Below are 26,814 nucleotides of genomic sequence, written 5' to 3'. Positions count from 1 at the left end.
TTGCCCGGAATGAATTGCTTTTGAAGTTAGCAGTAGAGCAGGCAAATGCAGATTGTAAAAATTCTAAATCCGCTTATTGCGAGTGGAGAGAGAGAGATAGCGGATTTGATAAACGCATGTAGAAAGGTGGGGAGTCAGACTTTTAATATGGAGACTTTAGCTCTGGCTCTCCAGGCAGGAAATGCTAACAAAGGCACTTGTTTCAATTGCGGGAAGCCTGGACATTTTAAAGCGCAATGTCGGGCTCCTGGGGGTCAAAGTCAGCAAAAAAGAGATTATTGGGACAGGGTGCTCGCCCTAAATCAGTGTGCCCGAAATGTAAGAAAGGATACCATTGGGCAAATCAGTGCAGACTTCATTCTGAGGAAAAAACTAGGAAGCAGGGATCGGGCATTCTCCCTACTCTAAAGAGTGAAGTAATGTCCGAAGGGTTGGAGCCACCAGAAAGAGGTAGAGATCAAATATGGTCACCAGCTACAAAAGGTTCAGCAGGAATTGATCTTCCATTAGCTGAGGATTTGGAATTAGGATATCCACATGTAGTTTGTTTAGGGTCAACGGATTTCTATGGACCGTTGCCTCCGGCTTCTGTGGGTCTTCTTCTTCCTAGATCATCAGCTCATAAGCGTAAATTGTTTGTGGTTCCTGGGGTTATTGATTCGGATTATGAGGGTCAGATCAAAATTCAAGTTCATTCACCTGTTCCTCAATCTTTGAAAAAAGGGGATTGTTTTGCACAGCTTTTAGTTTTGCCATATCTGTCTTTGGGGGAGTCAGATAGAATTCGCCAGGGTGGATTTGGATCTACAGATATGTTTAGTGAGTCTAGTGTGTTTTCCATCATGCAAAATGTCAAGGCTGATCAGAAACCAAAATTAATTCTTTTGGTTGAAGGCAGACAGTTTATTGGATTGCTGGACACTGGAGCAGATGTTTCGGTGATTAGCGAAAGTGAGTGGCCTAGGGAGTGGCGACAGATCCTACACCGTCTGTTCGAGGAGTCGGAGGACTTCAAGACGCACGGGTTAGTAGGAGGATTCTTTCTGCCAAAACAAAGCAGGGAAGTGCTATTGCACATTTCCAACCGATTGTTTTGCGCCTTCACGTTAACTTGTGGGGCAGAGATTTGATGCAACAGTTTGATACAACAGTTGTCATTCATGATGACTGAACACCCACCTGTGGAGTTATTAAATTACAGTTACTCCAGCAGGAGCCAGTGTGGATAGATCAATGGCCTTTGACTAGTGAGAAATTAGTTCATTTACATGAATTGGTTCAACAACAATTGGAAAAGGGACATATAGTGCCTACCACTAGTCCTTATAATTCTCCAGTCTTTGTTATCAAGAAGAAATCTGGGAAATTCAGATTTCTTCATGATTTGAGAGGGATAAATTCAATTTTAAAGCCAATGGGCCCACTGCAGTGTGGGACACCTAATCCTAATTTAATACCTGATGGATGGAATATAAGAGTGTTAGATTTGCAAGATGCTTTCTTTTCCATTCCTCTGCACCCTGAAGATGTAGATTTGTTTGCTTTTACTATCTTGAGTATAAATCAGGGGCAGCCCGCTAAGCGATATGCATGGACTGTCCTTCCACAGGGAATGTTAAATAGTCCTACCATGTGTCAAATGTTTGTAGATTGGGTTTTGCAACCTTTCCGGAATAAATTCCGGATTGGAAGGTTTATCATTACATGGATGATATTTTGATAGCTGCTAATATTTCTGATGCTGCAATGGATTCTGCTGTCCTTCTTTTAACTGCTATACTGAAGGAGAAAGGGTTGATAGTCAGCCTGAGAAATTGCAAAAGGAATATCCTTTTGCCTATCTAGGTCATAAATTATTCTTGAGTCACATTACACCTCTGAAGTTGGAATTTGTTCTTCCTGATCCTTTAACTTTGGTAGGTCTACAACAATTTTTGGGTCATATAAATTGGATCAGACCGTATTTGGGTTTAACTACTCTTCAATTAAGTCCTTTGTTTCAAGCTTTGGCTAGTGCTAAGCAAGCATCTGACATTATAACCCTGAATAAAGAACAGAAGGGAATTTTGTCATTAATTGAGCAAGCTTTGAGTCGTAGGTGGACAGATAGATGTTTGCCAGATTGTCCATTATCAGTGATTCTAATCTCAGAACGTAGAGTTACTGCATTGATAGTTCAGGTAAAAGAAAAACAGCTTTAAGGATTCTGGAATGGATTCATTTGTCTCATACACCATCGAAATCCATAAATTGTATCACAGAACAACTTGCTGATATTTTTAATCGTGCTCGTCAGCGCTGCAAGGCTATTGCTGGTATGGAACCAGTAACATGTTATGTTCCTTTTGCTTTAGCCACCTGGGAACAAATGATTTGCAATAGTGAGTTTTTACAAGTTTTGGTAGATTCTTGGCCAGGAAGTTTTCTTGTCATCCTCCAGCTGATCCTAGGTTATCTTTGTATAAATCAGTTAGAATTAATTTAGCAAATCTTTTGTAAATCAGCCTATATCAGATGCTCCTACAGTCTTTACTGATGGAGGGAAAGTTTTTGGTGCTTGTGTTTGGAAAGATAAATCTGGAATTTGGCATACAAAAGTGACATCAGAGCAGAAGTCTGCCCAACAGGCAGAACTTGCTGCTGTAGTTTTGGCTTTTCAAAATTTTCAAAATCAGGATTTTAATCTAATAGTGGATTCTTTGTATGTATATAATTTGTTACCCTTTGTAGCAGGTTCTTATTTGTCTCCTGGAATATCACCTAATATTCTACGTTTGCTTTTGTTGTTGCAAGAATGTTTGGAGCAGCGTATGAATGTGTGTTTTATTGCCCATATCCGTAGTCATAGTAATTTACCTGGAATTTTATCACAAGGCAATGCCAAAGCTGACAGTGCTGTAACTTCAGTTCTCACTGTCCAGCCATGGGACAGCCATAGTTATTTTCATCAAAATGCTAAAGCGTTGGCACATCAATTCAAGCTTACTGCTGCAGAAGCTGCTGCCATAATTCAACAATGTCCAACTTGTTCAAAGCAAGGCACAGCTATTCCTATGGGAGTCAACCCCAGGGGTTGAAACCCTCAATGATTTGGCAAATGGATGTTACTCAGTATCCATCATTTGCACCTTGGAAATATATACATGTGACTGTGGATACTTATTCAGGATTTCTAATGGCTACTCCTCAAAGAGGTGAAGCGGTTAAACATGTCATCAATCATTGCATTAAGACATTTTCAGTCGCTGGTACGCCTCAAACTTTAAAAACAGACAATGGTGCGGCTTATCGGAGCACAGTCTTTGATCAGTTTTGCAAACAGTGGTCCGTGGAACATAAATTTGGAATTCCATACAATTCCACAGGACAAGCTATTGTGGAGCGTTATAATGGCACGCTCAAGAACATGTTAGCTAAATTAAATAAAAAGGAGGAAGCTCCTGGGGCTTCCGGCAATTCAAGATCATTTAAATCTTGCTTTGTATACTTTAAATTTTTAAATTTGTCTGGTAACCCCCTGCGAGCGCGGCCAGCAGGCATTTTTCTTCCCCTTCTACAGATGCAGTGAGGCCTCGAGTGTTGGTGCGATTCCTTCCGGATCCGGCATGGGTTCCCGCTGAGCTGATTACGTGGGGACGTGGTTATGCAGCAGTCGAACATCTTGGTCAAATTCGTTGGGTTCCTGGTCGATGTATCCGGCCTGATCATTCACAAGCGCCTTCGCAGGTGCCAGTGAGGGATGTTCCTGATTCTCAGGATGGCGTTCCTGTGGTTCCTGATTCCGTTCCTGAGGTTCCTGATTCTCAGGATGGCGTTTCCGTGGTTCCTGATTCTCTTGATGCCGGCAGTCCAGGCGTGGCGCTGTGAAAGCTGGGAAAAGATGACTGCTTATCCGAGGTTATCAACTTGTATGCAGCAGGTTCCTTTGGGGAATCGGACTAAATTAATCTGCAAACAGCGGCATCTTTTGATTTTTCCAGCATATTGGTCCTGGCATAAGGGTCAAGACATTCTTTACTCGGGACCTGATAAGGATATTACATCTTCAGCCTGTGCTACAACTCTGATCCTGTTTAATGTTTCTGTTTCAGACTATGGACAATATTGGTGTCAATTGGAGTTGCCTAAGTTACTTTACACAACTTCTTTTTCCATTCGTCTTATGCCTCCACGGACTCTAATACGGAGGCGGAGAGCTGCTATTATCTCAGAAACTAGAGACCTTGGTGATAATTTATGGAAGGAAAATTCCTACATCAAGGACGTTCGGATTGCAGCAAAGAGTTTAAATGTAACTAATTGTTAGCTTTGTATGCATGTACCCACCTTTTGGAATAGCTATGAACTATAGAGATATTCATATTTTAAATAATTTTACTGTTGCTATGTTTTATGATACTGTTGAGAATATTAAGATGTTAAATGAAGAAGTGTCTGAAATTCGCCAAGTTACTTTATGCTTTAGATATAATGTTAGGAGTTTGTGCTTTAATTCATTTACATTGTTGTGTTTTTTATACATAATTATGAGCCTAACATTACAAGAACTGTTCATGATATGGAAGACCGCATAGCTGAACACGAAGCAGGGAAAGATGGCTTCAATAAGTCATTTTGGGCTTTGCTATGGGATTGGCTTCCTGACAGCTCATGGTTACGTTTATTGCTTCAATTAGTTGTAATAATTGTTATTACACTTATTATGTTATGTTGCTGTATTCAATGTATTCCTAATCTATTTCAAATGTGTGCCTCAGCCTTAAGTGTACGAAACCAAGTTTGCGAGGGAACTGTGTATTTTGCCACTGAAACACCCCCTATCTTTGAATAAATAAAAAGGAGGGAATGTGGTAATATATCCATCATATTCTGCAAGTTCTTGTACAGCTTTGTAAGATCTGGGGGTATCACAAACGCTCCTCATGAGGGCAGTAGTGTCTTTATGATGAGAGTTTGATCCTGTTATGGTCTGCTAAGCTCAGAGACCAGGAATCTGCGTGGGAGTTCACAGTACCTATCCGAGCCATTCCCATGAGACCTTTGGTGCCCTGCTTTCTCACGGGAACTTTATCACCTTCGCTGAGGCCTAGCTAGATAATGTTGCTGAGCTAATGTTGAAGTCATTGTTTTGATTTTGTATTTGCATTTTCTTAATAAATACTGCTACCCGAGGGCTCTCGAGGCTGGCAGTTGCTCAGACGTCTTCCCTGCGTCTCCCATCATTTTTCAATTGCCAGTCCACCACACAGGATAATCAGGCAATCAAATAAGAAGTGGATGGTTTTGATATTAAAAATGGGTAGAAATTTTATAAATAAAAAATAAATGACAACAGAACAAAGCAAGTTTTTTAGCAGCAAAATATCCCCTACTCCCTTTTTCTAAAATTTGAGTCCATGCTTTATAATAATAATAATTTATTTGCGGTCACAGACCAAAACACAAGTACAACAAAAGAAGAACATGCGAAAATTAATCATGAACAATTGGTCACCAAAAACTTGACTAATTGTACTATTCTTGTGAAGAGGTCTCGCTGAATGCTACCCTTGAACCAAACGAGAAAAGTCTGCCTTGGAAACATTTAGCATCCACCTAATGGCTGCCCCTGAGAAGGGCACGTTTACGTTTGGTTAAAATGAATGATAGCAATCTAAGAGGGGTAAAACCAAAGGTGCCTACATCTTTTTTTTGTTTAATTTTTTTTTTAGACACACATACACAAACAAAACAAAAACATAAAGCCATCTTCCAATTACGTACATACAGTGTCTCGGTTGGTTACAAATTTTTTGTGCATTTTCTCTATAGTCCTCACTTACAATTGTTTGTATATATTCTCATATTATCAATCAAATATTTCTGAATACATTATTATTATTGTTAATCATTCATTTGACTATACTCTTATTCCTTCATGTTATGCGAGATATTCCATATTTTTAAATTGATTCATATTATAACAATTCATATTATCATCCTAAATCCATCCAGTAATTACATCTTTATAGTATATTCTATATAATTCTATTCTCCTTATACTGTAAAATTCTACATATTTCATTACCATATTTTATTTTCTAACCATTGATAAAATAGATACCAAATCTTATAAAATTGTTTGTCTTCTTGTTCTTTAATTTCTAATGTCAATTTACTCATTTCAGCACATTCCATTATTTTCTTAATAACTTCCTCCTGCATTGGTATTTTCTCATTTTTCCAATTTTTAGCAAATACAATCTTAGCCGCTGTTAATACATTTACAATCAAATATTTCAATTCCCTACTGTATAATTCAGGTAAGATTCCCAATAAAAACATCTCTGGTTTCAAGTCTATGTGTTTCTTTGTCATTTTTTCCAACTATGTGTGGATTTTAGTCCAATATCTTTTAGCTTTTGCACACATCCACCACATATGGTAATATGAACCCGGTATCTGATGACATTTCCAATATTTTTCAGATTTATTCTTGAACATTCTTGCTATTCTTGTTGGGGTTAAGTGCCACCAAAGGTGGCTACATCTTTAGCAGGTCCCTTTTGCAAAAGCATAAGGATAAGAGCGATGTTTGTGGTCTGATTGGAGGGTTTGACATGATGAGATCTGTTCCTAGATGACATCCGAAAACAGCAGGGGAGCAACTATGAAATCAACTTTCCATCCTGGTGAGACTGAAACCCTAGGACAGAGCAGTCAAACTCGCAGCCTACGGGCCAGATGCATCACGCACTGGCCATGCCCACGCCTGGTTTAGCAAAACGGGGAAAGTCGCGATATGCCACGTGACAACGCTGTGACATGAGTTTGACACCCCTGCCCTAGGAAGTAGAAGCTGTGCAGAAAGCCAAGTTGTGGCTTTAAGAGATGTGCTGCTAAAATAGATCTCATAATTAACTTAAATATTAAGAGCACTCGAAATAAAAATATTCTTCTTTCTGTTTGGGGTTGGTATTGTAGTGGGAATCCTTGGCTGTTATCCTGTTATGATTCTAGGCTGAGAGATTTTCAAAGGAATACATCCTTTCCAAGTACTTGATTTTCTTGTTAAATATCTTACGTTTATTCAGCCTATGGGAGAAGAGTAGGATTTACTGAACCATAGACAGCAATTACCTTAGTAGTTGGGAATAAACAATGTCATATTTCATAATCTGTTATACAAAAGGGAAAATTAAGAACTGAATAACTATTAAATGTCAGTTCTCGGGTCTTGTTTTATCTCTAAGAAGAATGCAGTTTTTCTCTTTTTAATGCCAAATTTAAGTGGAACTCATTCACAATTTGCTTATAGAAAAGGGAACCAACTTGGCTTGCGGTTATACCAAGAGGTTTAGAAGGGTTCAATTAGGGATCCTGTCAATACTGGATCTGGCTGGACCTAGAAGAGTTGATTTGCTGGGTCAGTAAACACTATTATCCCAAAGCACAGGGGTCCCCAACTCCCGGACCATGGCCAATTACTGGGACATAGCCTATTCAGAACCGGGCCACGCAAGAGGTAGCCTGATGTATTTATGCAGCTCCACCTGCATGAGCAGCACCCCAAAGGCTTCTCTTCTTTGTTGCATGCTCCCGATGCTCCAAAAGCGGAGCAATGAGACCAGAGGCTGAGTGGGACAAGCGCACCCTGAGGCTGCCTGGCAGGACACCCGGTCTGATTTTGTAGCATCGGGCAGCCTCGGCACAAGGCCACGCCCCCAAAGGCTTTTCTTCTCTGCTCCAAAAGTTCAAATGGGCAAAAGGCTTCAGGGAAGTGATCTCGTGCCGCTTCAGGCCTTCCATTTCTTTGCAAAAGCTTTTGGTGTGGAAAAGCCTGAAGGAACACGAAACCGGGCCCCAAAGTCTTCTCTTCTGTCTTATATGAGTGAAGCTGTACATGCGCACACATGCACGCAGGCACCAACCCACCACTCGCACAGTCCAGTTCCTCTTTCCCTCCCCCAGCCGGGCTACCAAGCCACAAAAGTTGAGGACCGCTGCCTATGCACATTTTGCAACCTTTTTCAAAGATGGCCTTATAATATAATGATGAAACACAGGAGCTGCTGTGGCAATAGAGACAATTACAAGATGTATGGAAGAAGGAGAGAAGGAGTAATACAGGGCCCTACTCTTGTTTTGTAAATAACAGTTTTGTCTACTATTATTAAAACACCAAAATATTCAAATGAACTAAGAATATTGATTTGGAAGTGATTCTCTTGTAAACAATATGTTCATATGTTCAAATTTAGCAATTAAAACAACTTGTTAATTATTTCTTTAATTAAGTTTATTATTATTGCAGCATTTGATGAAGGAAAACTAAGAGTTCTTACCTTTGCTTCTTGAATATATGAAATGCCTTATCACTGGAAAAGTTAGATCGATTGTCAGTTTCTGGTTGAAAAGAAACTGACTGCACATATGAAGGCAACCAGACAGAAACCTGTTAATTGCATATAATGATAAGTAAGCAGTTCTCCATTTCAATATACACTTCTAAGCAAAGTATGCAGAATCTAGCCTTAAAATTGAAATTGCAATCTGTTTTATTTACTATGCCTTAGATTCATTGATAAAACATAAATTTGTAAACTTGTAGCAGTGCAATCAAATGACCAATTTTAAGCACCCTAACCTGCTTTTGTTATTTCACGGGCTGCTCTTATTCTATACTATACTGTAATTCTAATAATCGTATTCCCTTATTCTTGATTTAATTGTAACTGCCATTTACAGGGCAGAGGAAGATTCGTGTGTACCCTTGAAAAAGCTCTATGCACAAAATTATTTCAAGAAAATAAACAAAACAGGTACTACCAACTGAAGAAGCAATATTTTTTTCTCTCCGAGAAGTAATTTCTGAACAGTTTTGCAAAGCCCTTCTGATATTTGCCTCATATTACCTTTGCTGTTGTGTTTTCATAGGCTGCCATTAGCCTCTCATGCAAGCCAAGGGAAAAAGATGCAATTCTGTCATTCTCAGCAAGAAGCTTCAGCGTCCCTTTCTCTAAATGAGAAACAATTCTGCCAAGAAAACAGCAATCAAAAAGAAAAGCACATTGTAATATTGTATTGAAATTCAACGAGGATGAATTCCACTATATTGCTACTCTTCATATCCTCTACTGACAGTCTGCATTCTGAGCTCTGTCATCCAATAACCGGAACTATGCTGGGAGCAACATCCTGCCCAAGATTTACCGTAGGAATCTTCAGAAAATCTTTCTTTCCAAATGGGGCTTTGATGCCAAGGGAGAAAGAACAATAGCCATCTTTTCTCTCTTCTGGACGGTTTTTATTGGGTTCTTTATATGCCATGGGGTTCTTTATGGGTTCTTTATATGCCAAGATTGCTGTTATGCCCCTTGTACATTGCCCAGAGTTGTGTGATATAAAGGGATAAATTTATGTTAAAAAATAATCAAAATAATAGGCAAGTTATGCAACCTATGAATGAACAGTTTGAAAGAAATACCAGGTATGGAAGTATCTGCTTTCTTATGAAAGCAGCTAAATCATTGCACTTACTCAAACTGATAATCCAAAACTTGCACAGCAAAGTAAACACAGTTGTGTATACTGTGAAAGTGCTGCCTCTCAATCAAATCTGTAAACAAAATAGGAAAAAAAGCACTTGAAGGAACTCATTCAGGCTGAATTCAGAATTTAAGCTGGTCAAGAACAAAGACACCACTTCCAGGACTGCCATTTACCTTGAACACCTAGGAAAGAATAACTGCTATAAAGCTCTTCTCAATAAGTAGCATCCACTGCTCGGAATTTTTATTTTAAATATTCTTGTTACCCGAATGAGAAAATAAGCCAGAAATCTAGATGTTAAACATGGCTTCCTATTATATATGTATGGGGAAGCTATGGTTAATGATTTTCAAACAATGCATGTTAAACCATAGTTGAAAGCTGCCTTGCCACACAGCATGCCTAGTAAGACCTAAATCATAACTTCTCAGTTTTTTAGATACAGTGAGAAGCTATACTTCTGCACCTTCATAATGAGTAATATTTAAGCTAAAAATAAATTTCTCAGTCCACTTAAATGAAACTTTTCCAAAATCTATTTTGTTTAGTAGAATCCTTCTAACGTTGTTTTCTATCGTATATGCTATAATATACATATCATGTATGACATCCAAGGATTCTTATATCATGTCTGACCTGTATTCTGTTCCATAAATCCCATGTCACTCTCCCTATCTTCTGCAAAGGAAGTTCCCTTTGCTGTTAGCAGCTGCAATACAAAGAAAAGCTCTGAGAAGATATTTGGCACGAGGTTTTCTGCAAAAAAAAGAAAAGTAAACAAGAACAGCAGTCATCCAAAAGGTTCCCTCTGGTGTTCAATACAGATAGTCCTCTTCTTACGAACACAATTGAGTCCAAAGTTTAGGTTGCTAAGTGAAACATTTGTTAAGTGGGTTTTGCCCCATTTTACAACTTTTCTTGCCACAGTTGTTAAGTGAATCATTGCTGTTCTTAAGTTAGCAACACGGTTGTTAAGTGAACCTGGCTTCCCCATTGACTTTGCTTGTCCGAAGATTGCAAAAGGGGAATCACAGGACACAGCAACCATCATAAATATGAACCAGTTGCCTAACATCCTTATCTTAATCACGTGACCATGGGGATGCTGCAAAGGTCGTAAATGTAAAGACTGGTCATATGTCACTTTTTCAGTGCTGTTGTAACTTTGGTCACTCAATGAACTGTTGTAAGTCGAGGACTACCTGTATTTTAAAGAAAAGTACAATCATATCAACCTGGGTTTAGATTAAAAAAAAAACTTTCTAATTATAAAAAGAAGCAACATATAATGCCCTTTAAGACATTGGTATCTGTAACTAAAAATAAATTTAAAGTTAGATGCTAGGGTTTATTGGTTTAACCCAATTTTAAAAACTGCTTTAAAACAGACTGGTTTGACTTTCAGGGGAAAAATGTTTGTTTATTTATTTACATTATTTTACACCAAAGTATCAAGGACTTGCACTTGCCTAATGCAAATGGCTGGTAACCTATAACAGTTTCAGAAGCTGCTCTCTGCATAAGAAAGTGGAAAAGGAGAAAAGGAAGTATCTTGAAGAGAAAAGGACTATCCACCTTCAGCTCCAGCTGGACACTTCACCCAAGAGCCTAGTCTCAAGAGAACACAGCCATTAAAAGAATAGTTTCCCTGCATTATAGTCTTTTGTAATAATTCAGGCTTGATAGGATTAATTCATGGCTTGGATTGATCAGAATTTTTCATTTTCATTGAGCAAACTATCTTTCCCAGTCAAACAGAATGACAATTACACAAACACCCTGTTTTGTATAATGCTAAACCATAACTAAGAGACCAAAATGTCACAGAATATGCTAAGATTCCAACCATACCATGGCTGAATATAATATTCCAGAACACAGAACATGGGAAAAATGTAATTGGTTTAGTTTTGGCTTAGCCACTGTTGTTCATAAACCACAATTTATTACGGGTAGTCCTCAAATTACGACAGCAAACCCAATTACTGTCGTTAACTATAATGCAGTGGTCATTAGATGAGGTTCTCCTTGCGACTTCCTGCTGGCTTCTCACATTCAAAATCTCCCCACCAGGCAGCAGCCGTTTACTTCCTGCTGACTTGCTTGCACAGGGCATGCACAGGTGCACTGGGGGTTTGAGTGGCGCAGCATGAGTGCAGTGAAGCTTGGGCTGGTTGTTGGGTAGTGGGTAAGCTCAAGCGGTGCATGGGGGCACGGAGGAACTATGACAAGGCTTGGGCAGGTTGCGTGGGAAGGCGAGGGAAGCATGGCTTCAGGAGGATCTTCAGGGGTGCCCTAGTGGCAAGGGAGGTACGGCAAGGGAAGATTGGATAGCGTGAGCAGCAGAGGAGATGCAGCAAGGCTCAGGGAAAGTGCTATAAGGGTGCAAAGGTGGCATTGCAAGGCCAGAACTTCAAAGATTAGTCATAACCACCATTCATTCAGCACCATCATAACATCAAACAGTTGGCCATAAACTACTCAAGAGTCGCAGGAGCGAGTTAGGCAGCAAATAAATTTAATAAATAAATAATAAATAAGTCAAGCCCTGCCTGTAGTAATGACAGTCAATGTATATAATTTGTGTGAATTAATTTTAAAAATCTAAGTTGTTCAGAATTCAATTTCTCAGCTTTTTGAGTATGTAATGAGTTATCATTAACAGGATGGCACACAAAACATATAAAAGTTTGGTGTAAGAACTGGATTGTACTTTTATCAGTTACTGTTTTTTCAAAGCAAGATTCATTTGAAATTTCATCTCTGATGAATGTCTATCCAAAACATCATCATTCTTGCTCCTCTCCCAAATTAATAGAAATCCCAAGTGTTAATCAGTTTCAATTTTGCTACCTGCTATGCAAATGGAATAAAGCTCAGCTAGGTGTTCTAGCTGTTTTCTGTAAGTCACTTTGTTGACATCAGCTGAGGCTACTGACTGGTTTTCAGTTTGGAGATATACATTCCAACCAACATTAGATTTGGTGGGTGTGCCAGAATCCAGAGATAAACTTAAAGAGGAAGGCGTGTGATGCAATAATTTAGATCTGTAATACAAAAAGAGCAAACAGCCACAGAATTACCAATCATAAAAATACTAAAACATTACCTTCTCGACTGCATCTGCTGGATTATTTCAGATATTTATCCAGAAGATTAAAAAATGCAAAGTCTTTAAGAAACTTATCTTAATACTTTTTAGTGCTGTTTCCTACTGTATTTGTAACAACAGCACGTTTATATAATAACATGGACCAAATCTGAAAATAAACCCAATTACTTATGAATTTAAAAAAACACCAAGGAGAATATTCAGATCTTGTAATTCAAATTTCTGTTAAATGCAATGAAGAAGTCATTTTAAACATATGTAAGATGTTCGACTTCTTTAAGAAATGGGTATACCACAACTCCCCGCAGCCACTCACCACAGCTAATTCAGTGCGGCCACCTCACCAGGGAAAAACTCACCACAGAACAAGAGTTACACTAATATCAAACAAAAGTGGAATAGAATCATTAAAGAAAGGTTTCCAAAGGAGGGACAAAATCAAACGTGAATGACACAAATTATTTTAAATAATTGAATTGTTGAATTGTCATGCAGCGAGTTGTCCTGTAGTGAGTTGACCATCACAAGTTGTCTCGCAGTGAGTTGGCTGTGACGAGTAGGCTGCAGCGAGTTGTCCCATTCCATTAAGAAATGCCTGAAATCACACTGTCAGCCCATAGTGTACCTCTCTCTCTCCCTTTGGGCACCAGATCACTAATTCTATTACCTTTCTTTCTTCAACATCTCTCTTTCTTCCTGAAGGCTTCCTGTAATAGAAGTTAAATTCTTTTCCAGAGAATCAGTCACGTTCTCAGAACTTGCTCCAGACTGAACTTGAGAGTTGCCAACAGGTGTAGAAGTGAAGCATATTTTGGGTTTGGACAGCGTTCTCTCAGTACTCACAGGAGTAGGATTTATTCTTCTTGATGGTGTGGTTTTGCTAAAACCAAAGAAAAAGTTAGTTCAAGAGACAGTAAACCTTTCAATATTTAAGACAAAAGAAGATAGTTTAAGCCAAGGTTCCAATCATACAATATTGTTTCCTAGTGACTAGTAAGTGACTAATAATCTTTTGAGAAATATGTAAATAAGATGTAGCATTCTTTTTCTCCACTCTTTTTCTTTTTTCTTTTTCTCCACTCTGAAGAAACAAACGAATAAATATCCTGTACAGCTTCAGATATTGGAAATAGAATATATCCTTAATGAATATGTTTGCTACATATCATAGTAGCAATTTCCACTGTTTTTGTTTGTGATCATATGAAGAAATACTTTTTATCTATTGCAAATCTACCATAATGCAACTTTATTGCATTATGGTAGATGCAATAGGATTCTAGAACTTTGGGGGAGAAAAATGTTGGTTTCGGTATCCATTTTTTTCAATAGCATGTTTTTTTATAGTTTAATTGCATTCTTCCTTACTCATCTTTTTTTCTACAATATAAAAAAAACCAAAGCAGAGTAAGATTTCATAGTAGAAATTTCTGTAGTCCCTTGAAAGTTTCCTTCTACATCCAGATAATCCAAATCTATGATATTTTGCAGCCATCTACTGGCAACTGGCAAAATACTTTAATAAATTTAATGTATTTATTTTTCAATAAATTAATGCATTACTTTCCAAAAGCTCAATGTAGTCAGCACTTTTCCCTTCAATATTTTTCCATGACAAGCCCGAGAGTCCGCAAACCCAAAGTAACTCATGCCCTAACCTCTAATACCAGTGTTTCTCAACTTGGGAATGTCAAGATGTGTAGACTTCAATTCCCAGTCATCCTGGCTTGCTGGGGAATACTGAGAACTGAGGTCCACACATCTTAAAATTCCCAAGGTTGAATAACATTGTTCTATATGATTATTCTACCAAACATGTATATTTATCAAGAAATAATTTTGCTAATTGAATAGATTTTACATAAAAGGATATAATCATATTCCGTGTAATATCACAGGCATCTGTTCAATATTTTGGCTTTAGCTATTAAAATGAGCATCTATTAAACACACTCACCTGAAGCAAAGTTGTAGAGAAGAAGAAGGCCATTTAAAGCCTTAGCATTTGTAAGGGCACTGAAACTAGATAATCAACAGAACAATCTTTTTTGCCAGAGTTGTTAAGCAAATCACTGAAATTGCTAAGTGAATCATATGGTCATTAAGTGAATATGGGTTCCCACATTGACTCTGCTTGTAATAAGCTGATTGGGAAGTTTAAAAATGGTGATCACATGACCCTGGAACAGTGCATCTGTCATAAATGAACACCAGTTGGAAGCACCCAAATTTTGATCATGTGACCATGAGTATGCTGCAAAGTTGCAAGTCTGAAAAAATTTTTTTGTGCCACGGTAAGTTCAAACGGTCACTAAATGACTGGCTATAAGTCAAGGAGTACCTGTACATATATTTGAGTGGCATCAACATACAGTATTCATATAGACATTAAATAACAGAGGAGAACCCTGGATCCTGTAGTACAGGGGTGTCAAACTCGATTTCATTGAAGGCCACATCAGGGTTGTTTGATCTCAGAGGTGGCTGAGGGGAGCAGTGAGCGTGGCCAACTCGGCTTCACTCATGTCGGGGGCACCTCTGGTGGCCTTGTGCTAAGGCAGAACTTCCCTGAGATCCTCTCTCCTCCTCATTATAATCTCCTTCCTTCCTTTTCTTCTTTTTCCTTCCCTCTTCACAGCCTCCCGAGCTCCGTTTTCACTGGCAGAGGGCTGCAGGAGGCTGTTGTGGCCGAAAATGGTGCCCAGGAGGGCTGTGCATGATTCTCCCCAAGCTGCTTTCATTGGCAGAGGGGTGCAGGAGGCCAGCGTGGCAGAAAACACACGGCCATCCCAAGCTAAGTTTTCACTGGCAGAGGGACCGTGTTAGGAATGTAAGTCACCTAATAGCTATTTGGGTTGGAAATATATAAACCAGGATAGACATTTTAATACTGTATCTTTAAGAAAATGCAAAACTGTAATTTGGTGTGGTTTCTCAAACGGCCATAAGATGGAGCCAGAAACCTGGGTTGTCTTAGTCTTAGTCTCAGAAGTCTCAGTGAGTCTGTTTTCCTTCTGTTGGAGAGTACTGCCGTTCCTCCATTTTTCCTAATTGACTGCTATTCATGGATTTGATGTAAGTCTGATACTGAACTGTTTTTGATACTGGACTGTGTTACTGAATTATCCCTAGACTGAAAACTGATGGATTTACCTGTGAATGACTTTGGACTGCTTGTTTTGAACTTTGCTTAACGTTTCTGAAAGTAAAAACCTACATTTACTGTACAGTGTATCTGTGTGCTGTGTGTGTATTATTCCAACACTACTCTCAAATACGTCTCCCTGTATGCGCTCATTCTCCTAATGGGGAATTACCTCAACACAACCACAGGCTGGTCCTTCCAGGGTGGCCCCATGGGCCAGATCTAAGCACCACACAGGCTAGATCCAGCTCACGAGCCTTGAGTTGACACCCCTGCTATAGTACATCACATTGGACAAAACTTTGCTTCAATTCCTGCATTTCTCTAAAAGTTATCTTGCCATCCCAGAAGCAAGACATTTCCTTTTCATCAGAATTACCAAGGAGATTTGAGAACTGAGACTTACTTTATTTTTCCAGTAACACTCATGGGTGGAAACTCCTCCAAATCATGTAAGTTAAGCTGGTCAGATGGTGAACAATTGGAAACAAGATTCATTTCACTCGGTTTCTTCTGTCTCAATGAAGAGAATGGGGAACTTTCACTTTTCACTTCATCATTTGTGTTTCTTCCTACATCATGTCCCATTGGCCGACCAGAACCACTTGTACAATTGCTTCCTTTTCTCCTGCTTCGCCTTATTGGGGCAGCAACAAGAAAACTTCCCAAGTTTGTTTTCTGAGCAAATCGTCTCTCACCGCGAGAAAAAACAGGGCTGGAACCCACACTTGAGCTAGTGCTGAGATCCACTTTTAAAAGATCATTACTGGAATTCAGTTCACTTGACCCATTAACAACAGAAGATCCATGTAATTCTGAAGCAGAAATACTGGTATTTGGAGACTGCAAGCTAGGAGGAACTATATCAAAGAAAAGTTTTCCTCGACAGCTACTAGTATGGAACTTTTTTTCAGATCCAGTCCTTTGGTTCCTATAGTTACTAGAATTTCTCAAGATCTTGGAATTTGGAATTTTAGCAGGAGTAGATGGTCCATGGGTTAATATCTGACTAGTCTGTTCCCTGATGTAGTTCAACAGAAAAGGAACAAAGTCTTTTTGAAGCAACTTAAGGGCAACAAGTTTGGGGTGAATTGGCGTGTCCTGTACAAACAAATCATAGTAAACATTAACTGATTTATTTTAATTTGAATTTTACTTCAGACATGCATGACTTCATGCATTTTTACAAGAACGAGCTGAGTTATGAATTTCTGTTATAAGTATATAAAGCAAAATGAAACCATTTCAAAATCAAATCCCTCAGGTAATCTAAAATGAGAAATCAGAGTCTTATCATAATTTATTAAATAATTTCTCATATCAATTGTTTGCCAAATTAACATGGCAACAACATGTGATTGCATATTGTTCTATCAATATACAATTTTTTTTAATTTTGGCATTCAGCTGACAACTTGGAAAGGCACCATCCTGTATATGCTCAGATATTTATATAAAATATTTGTTTATCACAGTGATTTCCACCGATTTTTCTCTTTTTAATGAATGTGAGAATCAAGATTTTATTTTTTCCCTTCATTACTATAGCAATATTATTTTCTACTCTAAAGAAATAGAAATGTGTGGAAGTCAACAAAACAATAAGTATCACAATTTATATCAGACTTTTCAACAGAAGATTGCAAGCTGATGAATATTACTAACTGTCCAAGATACATTCTAATACATAAAAATGCCCTAGGAAAGATTCAATAGAAGCTTGTTTTGGCTGTTTCTACCAGTATTATTAAATCTTGCATAATCAGAATACTTATTTCCTTTGCAAATACATCTGTCTTCTTTTCTGGATAATTTAAGCTTTATATATGAAAATGTTTAAATTTTATTACACTTTCATTAAACTAACCAGAATGAAAACTAAGCATTAGGTTTTTGACCTGGACGTTAGTTTCTTGCTCTTTCAATTCACCCCATGTACCTAAATCTTAGCTACAGAAGTTCTCTTGTTACAGAGGACATAGGAACAATGATTTGGGCAAAATGCTAAGGGCATTCCCTCTCATGGTAAATCACTGGTAATTTTAGCCACTTCCATCTGCAGGAGGGGCTAAGCAGGAGCAGAAAGACAGTTATATACTTGCTGATTACAATTATGAAGAATTCCAACTTAATACTTTGTGACCAATGGGCTTAATCCAGAATCTAACTGTTTAGACAGAATGGCTCCTTATATCCACAGAACACTTCTAAATCAGGGGTCCCCAGCTCCAGGTCTGAGGTCTGATACTGCCTGTTGCATGTTGGGAAATGGGCCACGCAAGGGGCGGGCGAGCAGGGGCGTATGCAAAGCTGCATTTGTGCAAGTGGCTCATGTGCAAAAAACCCATGCCCTCCCATCCCACAACCACCAGCATGGGTCCACAAAGCTGGAAAGGTTGGGGACCGCAATTCTAAATCATGAAGAAACTGGTGCAATGGAGGTGGTTTTAATGTTAGTCAATTTCTCTCAAAATGTACTTTCCCGTGTATTTCTTTAATATATTGTAGAAAGATGGCTAGTCTTAACAGAAGTCCTAGTTCTGGGAGTGAAAGAGGGAAAAAATCAATGACATTTACCTTTATTCCTTTTTATTGACATGGATGCTCAGAGCATAATTACATTCAGAAATACTCTCCCCCTAAGGGGGAAAAACTGGATAAAACCCCTCTGAATCAATTTTCTAGCAGAACTCATAACTACCAATAAATAAATAAATAAATAATAAATACCTTGATCCTGCAAGGCAAACTGCAGTCTAAATAAATAACAGGGTAGGAATTACTGAGCAACATCTTGTGCAACGCTAATACTCCTTATTTGCAGGCTTTCTCCCCAGGAGTCTAATTAAATGCTCCCAGAAGGAAAGTTGTCTTCTAAAAGCAATTTTTTTTTTCAGAAAGTACTCTAAATTACTTCTATTTATTTAGAAAATGTATTACATTTAGTACTATTTTTATGATGCATGCTCAGAAGAGGGACTTCAACTTCAAAGCATTACTATTCAGTTGCTGAAAACTAAAATTTATCCACGCATATATCAAGGAAACCAAACATTTATGAACCCTGGATTATATTTACATTTACCCTGGTTTCATAAGTCTTTGTACATTTGGAAAAATTAAGTGTCATGCTCTCTCAAAAGCCTAGGAAGCTAGAAATTGCAGGACCATAATTTCCCTTGGAAATGACAACATGATTATATAATAATATATAGTAGTGTAGAAATGTTTTGCACTATGGACCATGAGCTTTTGCCTTTGAACAGCATTAAAACAAATTAAGAGCAGTCTAAAAAAGTTCTCAGACTATTAAATCAAGTCTTCTAGGAACAATCTGTTTTGCATTTCAAGTAACGACAATTATATTTTATATATTGAATTATATTCAAATCAGTTTGTGCATTATTAAACATAATAGCAAACTATGATGGCTTTTCAACCCACATTCCTTCTTCCCCTATTTTTGTATCAGAATTTACTAAGCAGTTGTTGTTTTTTTTACATTATCTACTCCAGGATGTCAAACTGGATTTCTTCGAGGGCTGGATCAGCATTGTAGTTCTCCATTGGCCGGGGGGTGGGGGGAGAGAAGGGACAGGTGCCTCCTGTAGCACCCTGACCAAAACAGTGTGCGGGGGCATGTGAGATCCCTCCATGCCCCATCTTCGGCCTAGATGGCCTCCTGCAGCACCCTGCAGGCCAAAGTGTGGTGCGGGGGGGGGGCATTCCTGCACCCCATTTTGACAGCTAGAGGCAGCACAGGCTGGTCCTTTGCTATTTCATTCCTTATTAGAAAGGAAGCTAGAGCCTCTGGCATCCATTGCTGCAAATAAATATCGTTCTAGAGGATTTTAGTTTTGCTTTGCAACATGCAAGTTTCCTATTTGTTTCTTAAACATTTTTTTAATTTGGAGCAGAGAGTCTTTTGAGCATAGAGAAAAGATGTCCAGTCCCTACAGACTTTATTTTGTGTATCTGGGTTTTATTTCTACTTCCTTTAAGTTGCTTTATTGTTAGTTTTAACAATAGGAGCTTTAATAATTAAAATTAAAAAATTAACTGGCACTTCTTAAGCATCTCTAGACCAACAAATGGCATTAAAAATCTTATTAGTTCCCATGCACTACCCAAAATACAAAGGCACTGAACATATAGGCAATCTTTCGAATGACACCAAGAATGCTTTAATCAGCAATGCACTATTTAATTACTGTAATCACAAGAGAGCCTTTTTTAAATATCCGACACAATAACCAGTGTAATAAAAGGACAATAAAATATTAGTTCAAACAGCTGCTTATAAAGGCAATATAATTTGCTTTCCAATTACTGGGAGTTGCTGAACACTGATTTATTCACTGGTTATAGGAAACACTTTTGCAGTTAGGCTGTAATGTTGCTTTAAATTGACCAAGCAAGACACATACATTGCATGTGTGTGTGTGTGTGTGTAGAGACCAAGTACACATGTCCAACATTAATGCTCTAGCCTAAAGAGTGAACTGGTACAAAGAAAACTTCTTTATGCTTAGTTCAGGGATTCTACAGTTCACTTAATAAATTTTCATACCTAAGGAGAATTGTGCTTGTGGGCCCTAGGCCATCTCCTGATGACTTAGATAGCATATTAAAACTGATCCTTGATCAGTAATTCCTAGATTATATTTAAGACTGGCTCCTGCTAAGCTAGACTGATGTGACTGCTTCTGCTAGTTCACATACAACAGTTGTTATCACTTTTTTTTTGTCTGCTGCAGGTGCCAAAGTAACTTGATTGGCTTTGGATACAATGTTACTTGACTCAGTACAGGAGAAGACAATGCCACTGCTTTCTTCCTTTCAGGTAATCCCTGGATTGTTTTGATTTGCCAGGCTACAGGCAAAACTTTTTTTTTTTGGTGAAGAACTCATTCCCACATGCACAAAAGACAGTAGACGCATATGAAATATGGTTTTCATGACATCTGGAAGTCTGGGTGCATCTGCTTGGGAATAAGTTTCCTCTGACTTTTCCCAGCCTTATTTCAAGGGGGAAATGTACCCTCCCCCAAGGAATGGGTTGCAAAGACACTGACCCTCGGGCCAAGCCTGACCTGCAAGCATGTACAGGTCAGGGAAATTGCGGGAAGGCGTGCAGGGGATCTCGGAGTCAGGATTACGCGGTCCCCAACATAAAGACCGGATTCGCACACAATCATGGAGGCCCCAGAGGCGCCCTGCTCCGTAACCTCCAGGGCCGCGCAGGAGGAGCACCTAACAGGCAACGCGAGGCGACTATTCCTGCTTTTTTCCCGCCTTCCTTTTTCGGGGTTTTTGAAGGCGAAGAGGAAACTTCACCGCCCCACCCCCGCCAACTTCCCGCCCCACGGAGGGCTAACTTCAAGAAGCGTCGCTCTCGCCAAAACGGGTTGCGCGTTTTACCTCTTCGGCGCAGCTCTGGCTCGACTTCAGCCACCGCACCACCGCGCCGGCTGCCACCTCGTCCCGCAAGAGCAGCTCCAAAGCAGCCGCCATCCCCCACCGCCTAGAAACTAGAGGCGCCGCTTCTGCAGCCTTTCGGGGTAGGCGCGCAAAACGCACCTCGCTGCAGCCCCCGAAGCCGCCCTGAGCAGCAGCGAGGCAGAAGGAGAGGGAGGGAGGGAGGGAGGGAGAAGGGGCGGGGACTGTTTTCCCTTCTAACTCCGGGTTACTGCTCAGCACGTGAGGAGAGCGCGCGGGAGGGGGGAAGAGACGGATGGGACGCTGGAGGCGCTGGGTTGAGAGGGCGCCGCCCCCCCCCTCTCCGGAAAGGCGGGATCGTAACTCTCAGGGGAGCAAAAAAAAAAAAAGAGCGCGCGGGCTCCTGAAGCTGAGAGGCACGATGGGACGTGGCCAGAACCCTCCGGCTCCGGGCAAAGGGGCGGGCAATGAAATGCACGGACGAGTGGAGGAGTCGAAGCCATTTCCCGGCAAACATCCCCATTGGGAGGCGCCGAAGCTTTGGAAGTTGTGGGTTGGTTGGAGCTCACGGCGGGGCGGGCTCAAAGGAGGTCCGCGGCAGCAGGGTTGCCTCACCCACCCCCTCCCTTTCCATGTCAACAAGCGGGGCGCCTGCGCCGGGGGTTTGCGCGTCTTTTCCTCTCATGCGCGGTATTTGCTTTCCGAGCGAGGCCCGGGGTTTGGCCTAGAGCCGGTGGTGCGGCGGGGGCGGCGGCGCGATAAAAAGCGGGCGGCCTCTTCCCCATTGCGGATTCTGGGAGCAGCAGCAGCAGCCCCCTCTCCCACCCCCACCCTCCAGCTGGCGGTTTAGGATGGCGGAAGACTCGCCCAAGCGGCGCAAGGCCAATTTCAACGAAGCGGAGACGGAGGTGCTGATCGAGCAAGTGTTGAAACACGAGCAGGTGCTGTTCGCGGCCGGGCCTGGCCGGGCCTCCCCGGGTCAGAAGCGCAAAGTCTGGGAGCTCATCCGGCACAAAGTGAACCCGGTGGCCGCTTGCCCTCGCGAAGTGGAGGACCTCAAAAAGCGCTGGCGGGACCTGAAGCGCCGCGATCGGAGCAAACTCTGCCGCGTCACCCACGGCGCCGGCGGGGTTGCCCCCCACCCGGCCTCGTTCGGCCTCCTGATGGGCAACGAGGACGCCTCGCCGCCCGACCACCTCCGATCCTATACCTCGGGGCTGCCTGCCCCCAACGAGCCTGTGCCCATCGTCGGGGGCATCGACACCCTGGACCTGCCCAAAGCCTCCTCCGTGTCGGATCTGGGTGAGTTGCAAAAGCGCCGGACCGCAGCCTCTTCCCTTGTCCGGCGGGGTTGCCTTTCTCCCCCACCGCCTTAGCGGGCAACAATCGTCCCCCGTTAATTCGGGGCTTTTTTTCCCCCGCCGTGGAGGAGAACCGTGAAGGGCTCTTGGCCATCCCTTTTAAGTATTGGTGCCGCCCGCAGTTTCTCTTCTTGATACGCCCGGAAGAAAAGCTGCTGGATGCCGTTTGGATAAGAACTAACTCCCATCACTGCAGCAGTTGGCGTTGCGTTGAATGTTTGCGGCTAAAGTTGCGTGTGGGTCAAGAACATCTTGGAAATGGGGTCCTTTGGGTTGAAGAATTGCTTCCAAGCTGATGCTGTAAATATTCCTTAAATAGATAGGAACATTAGGAGTATCCGAATGCAAAAAGTGCCTCCTGCCAATTCAATTTGATTGATGGGAGCTCTTTCCAAGGTAGTTCGACTTTCCATGCAATACCTGAAGATGAAACAGCCTGGAATGATCTATTGGTTGGTTGGTTTTTACTGCTGAGTTCTCTAAAATGAACTAGAAAGTAATAGAAAGTAAAGATGGGATAGCTTACATTTCTCACTTACTGCAGCAGAAATATATTCTTAGTACACATTGAAACTTTAGATCAGGGGTTCCCAACCTGGGGTGCTCGCACCCCCTGGGGGGTGCGAGACGATATTCCAGGGGGTGCGAGAAAAGTCCAGGTAAAAAATAGGATATTGGCTCTATGTTGGCATTTTTATTTATTATGCAATGGATTAACTTTGTTTTCATTTTAGAGTTAAGTATCGTTATTTAGTGGCCGTCACATACATAGCTGAAAAGATTCAATCCTACCATATAGTTAACGTGTTCAGTAGTTCCTAAAGTCTAAATTTAAGGGGGTGCGAGTTTTGAGTGAAATTTCTTTAGGGGTGCGGGGTGAAAAAAAGGTTGGGAACCACTGCTTTAGATAGATTGTGGAATTCAAACTCAGCTAAAATTTTGAATGGACAGGTGCAGAATAAATTGCAGAGCCAATTGTTAGAATATTAGAAACTGGAAGATTCCTGCTTGTATAGGCTTAGAATGAAAAGTTTCAAAGACAGTTGCCAATATCCTTTCCTTTCAGGAAGTATTGCTAGGTTGGAACAGAGTTCAGCGTCTCTTGGTATGATTTTAGATGATTTGCAGTGGATAAACTTAAGGATTTTTGACTCCCCATTATTTATGACTAGTACCAAGACTCTACATGTCTCTCCCACCCCAAGAAAATTGTATCAGTGAAATGTATAAGAGTTGAAATTAATTCAGAATAGATATTTTTTATAAAAGGATAATGAGTATCATTCAGCTAAATCAAACTTTTAAGTGGAGTTTCTTTAGTTTGTAAGAATGTTTCTTCTGCACTAGACTCCACTTCTATTTTTTTTTAAATCTGCGGTCTGAAATCTTTTCTTACACTGAACATCAATTGTACAGGTAGTCCTCAACTTAAAGCCACAATTGAGTACAAAATTTCCATTGCTAAGCAAGACAGTTGTTAAATGAGTTTTGCCCCATTTTACAACCGTCCTTGCCACAGTTATTAAGTAAATCACTGCAGTTGTTAAGTTAGTAATGAATCTGGCTTCCGCATTGAGTTTGCTTGTCAGAAGTTCACAAGATGTGATAACATAACCCTGGGACATTGCAACCATCATAAGTACATGCCAGTTGCCAAGCATCCAAATTTTGATCACATGACCATGAAGGATGCTGCAACATGGTAAGTGTGAAAAACAGTCATAAGTCACTTTTTTCAATGCTGTTGTAACCTTGGACAGTCACTAAACAAATGGTTGTAAGTTGAGGGCTACGTGCATTGATCTGGAATATCTAAGGATGCATTCCAGACTATGTTTCCCCCAAAAATGGGGCTTCATATTTTAAATTAGAAATGGGGGTGGCAGTGCATCTTTGCTCTACTTTTCAATGTACTGCTTATGAGCTATTAATAACCCTGCAAGATTTAATCAATGGAGCAATCAGTGAGATATGTTGAATGAGATATGCAGTACTTCGTATTATTCCACAGAGAATAACATTTGGTTGCATGCATCATATTCTGTGTTGTTCTGCAACAATGCTGTGTTTAAAAACACTTTCCCACAACACGTAATAGACACATTCATACATAATATGGTGTCACTTCTGGCACAATTAGAGTAGGTGGTTTATAGAAGCACAGTACATCAAAATCTACATTCTGTCTTAATGCAGCATCTTTTTGCATAATCATTGATTAAAAAAAAAAACAGTGCCCTCCAGTCAGTGTTTGAGTTCTGGCAACCACCTGGAACAAGTCCTTCCAATTTTCTTGGCAGGATTTCAAAAATGGATTGTATTGCTGCCCGGGGTTAAGAGTGAGTGTGACCCAGCTGGCTTTGTACCTAAGGCAGAACTTGAACTCACAGTTCCCTGGTTTCTAGCCTGACTTTAATTCTGTACCACTTTACAGCTTTGGCATAATACTCTGTAGGTAGGAAAATTGCATAGTTTTGTACAATATTATTTTAAAGGGAGGAAATTTTGAGCCTAGTTTTTAATGCACAATGTTAAAACCATCATATTAGTTTTAAAATTTAATTAGCTTTTAAAAATAAAATAAATATTTGCATTTTAAGATATAAAAAACCTTTTCAATAATGTAGAAATTTTTCATCTTGTATGCATAAACAAAAAACCGTAAACAACATTTTTATGCATTTTAAGATATAAACACTTTGAAGTGCTCTTCTCATAACATTTTCTCATTTCTTGGAAGTACAGTAAATAACACAAGTAGGTATTTTGTATAATATAGTATATTTACTTTTGTTTTTTCCCTGTACTCTTGTCAGTTAAATTGTGTTGTTTTAAAAATAGCGTTCTCTGTGCCACTATTCAATTTACAGTTGATCTTTTCATTAATATGTTGCCAGTTGAAACTAGAACTACAGTTGTAAGTAAAGATATCCAGTGAAAACTACATCATTTCAGAATGATTGTAGTCACTTTTTATCTGTTGGTCACATCCAGGCTTAATAGTCAAGAATTCCATTAATAAAGAGATTTAACATTTTATGCCTTTACTTTTAGGATTTACAGATGATCCTGGACCATCCCAACAATCGTGTGTGGAGAAAATAAACCTAAAAGAAGAAATAGTGGTGAAAGTAGTGGAACCAGAAGAAAGCTCAGAAGATATGGCAGTTGTTCCTCCTAGCCAGGAACAGCTCCCTTTTTTGGGGATATCGAATGGAGGCCCTTGTGGAAAAGTAAAAGCCAAAACGAAAACTCAACCCCAGACAGACTCTAATGAAGTTACAGAAGACGATCTCTTACAGATCCAACAGAATCAACTGCATATCATTCAGTCTGGGTTTGATAGCATCAATCATAATCTTCGGTTGCTACACCAAGGAATGCAAGATCTCAACAACAGCCTCAGTGTCATGACACATACGTTAGTTGCTATAAAAAATGTCTATGTGAAAAACAATGCTGGTCCAACTACCTTTGCTACTGTCACTACCCAGACCACCGCAGGATACCTGAGTCCTGGGTCCCCTTTAGTCGAGGACAGAGTTAGGGTACCAGTGGCTGGGAGTAGCAGCAGAAGCAGCAGCTGCAGCTCCAGCTCTATGTCACAAGAACCAGGCCCTTCAGAATTTCCTCGGCCTCCACACAGACCTATTAAGAAGGAGCATTCAAATGGCTGTTACTATTTCTGTTTTGCAGATGTGTAAGACTTGAATACATGTAAAGCAACTGTGACATTTGAATAGCTATTCTGTACCCTGCTCCGGCACTGCATCATGGCTAGCAGATTTCTCCGGCTGTTTGTTTCTGATAATGCTAAATGTATGAGATCTCCAATATTCCCGTGTGCAGAAAGCCTGTATCATAAGAGGAACAACACTAGCTACAAATTGATTCAACTGACTGTGAGGGGCAATATAGCAATATTTAATATTAAATAAAGGAAAATTTTAAAGCTCAGTTCTGTAGGTACATGTTTACTCAGAAATAGGTCCTGCTGTACCTGGTCTGGTTAACCTCCAAGTAAGAGTGACTAGGATTTACCTGGCTGATGTCTCATATATCAACTTACTTAGAGGGAATAAACCCTGACATCTTGCTATGTCTAATGTTGAGTTTAAAACGAAAGAAGAATGAAGAGATAGCAGCAACTTTATTTTTTCTGGTCTAAACATGTCGTATAAGACATCTTTTTTTAATGATCCAAATGGTGAATTGGTTAAAAAAAA

General features: G+C 40.1%; 2 protein-coding genes across 3 annotated transcripts in view; one reads left to right on the top strand and one right to left on the bottom strand.

Moving 5' to 3' along the window:
- The window catches only part of CDAN1 (codanin 1), a 41,563-nt gene extending 20,221 nt beyond the window's left edge, over positions 1–21,342 (bottom strand). For both annotated transcript variants that reach the window (XR_015741029.1, XM_026709490.2), the window contains exons 1-8: positions 21,210–21,342; positions 16,195–16,889; positions 13,311–13,523; positions 12,385–12,578; positions 10,168–10,287; positions 9,520–9,598; positions 8,895–9,015; positions 8,325–8,434 (exon numbers count right to left, since the gene is read on the bottom strand). Coding sequence is in view for 1 of the 2 variants with exons in the window: in XM_026709490.2 (XP_026565275.1) it covers positions 8,325–8,434; positions 8,895–9,015; positions 9,520–9,598; positions 10,168–10,287; positions 12,385–12,578; positions 13,311–13,523; positions 16,195–16,889; positions 21,210–21,302 (1,625 nt within the window). In the remaining variant the exon portion in view is untranslated. The remainder of the gene's footprint in view (positions 1–8,324; positions 8,435–8,894; positions 9,016–9,519; positions 9,599–10,167; positions 10,288–12,384; positions 12,579–13,310; positions 13,524–16,194; positions 16,890–21,209) is intronic.
- A 507-nt stretch (positions 21,343–21,849) lies between these two features.
- On the top strand, positions 21,850–26,545 carry LOC113442124 (uncharacterized). The gene is made up of 2 exons (XM_026709478.2): positions 21,850–22,529; positions 25,643–26,545. The coding sequence occupies exons 1-2, from the start codon at positions 22,079–22,081 to the stop codon at positions 26,290–26,292; spliced, it is 1,101 nt and encodes a 366-aa protein (XP_026565263.2). The 5' UTR covers positions 21,850–22,078; the 3' UTR covers positions 26,293–26,545.
- Positions 26,546–26,814: the final 269 nt, after the last annotated feature.

This window comes from Pseudonaja textilis, chromosome 1 (genome assembly GCF_049901715.1).
Source record: "Pseudonaja textilis isolate UNSWEBS1 chromosome 1, rPseTex1.2, whole genome shotgun sequence".
In the NCBI taxonomy this organism is placed as follows: domain Eukaryota; kingdom Metazoa; phylum Chordata; class Lepidosauria; order Squamata; family Elapidae; genus Pseudonaja; species Pseudonaja textilis.
Note: the sequence above shows the minus strand (reverse complement) of the source record. Positions and strands in the feature narration are given on the sequence as shown.

Bases quoted from the DNA above. Each gene is read 5' to 3' on its own strand.
- LOC113442124 (XM_026709478.2), top strand. From the start codon at position 22,079: ATGGCGGAAGACTCGCCCAAGCGGCGCAAGGCCAATTTCAACGAAGCG. The intron at 22,530-25,642 runs GTGAGTTGCAAA...CTTTACTTTTAG, and splicing joins CTCCTCCGTGTCGGATCTGG to GATTTACAGATGATCCTGGA.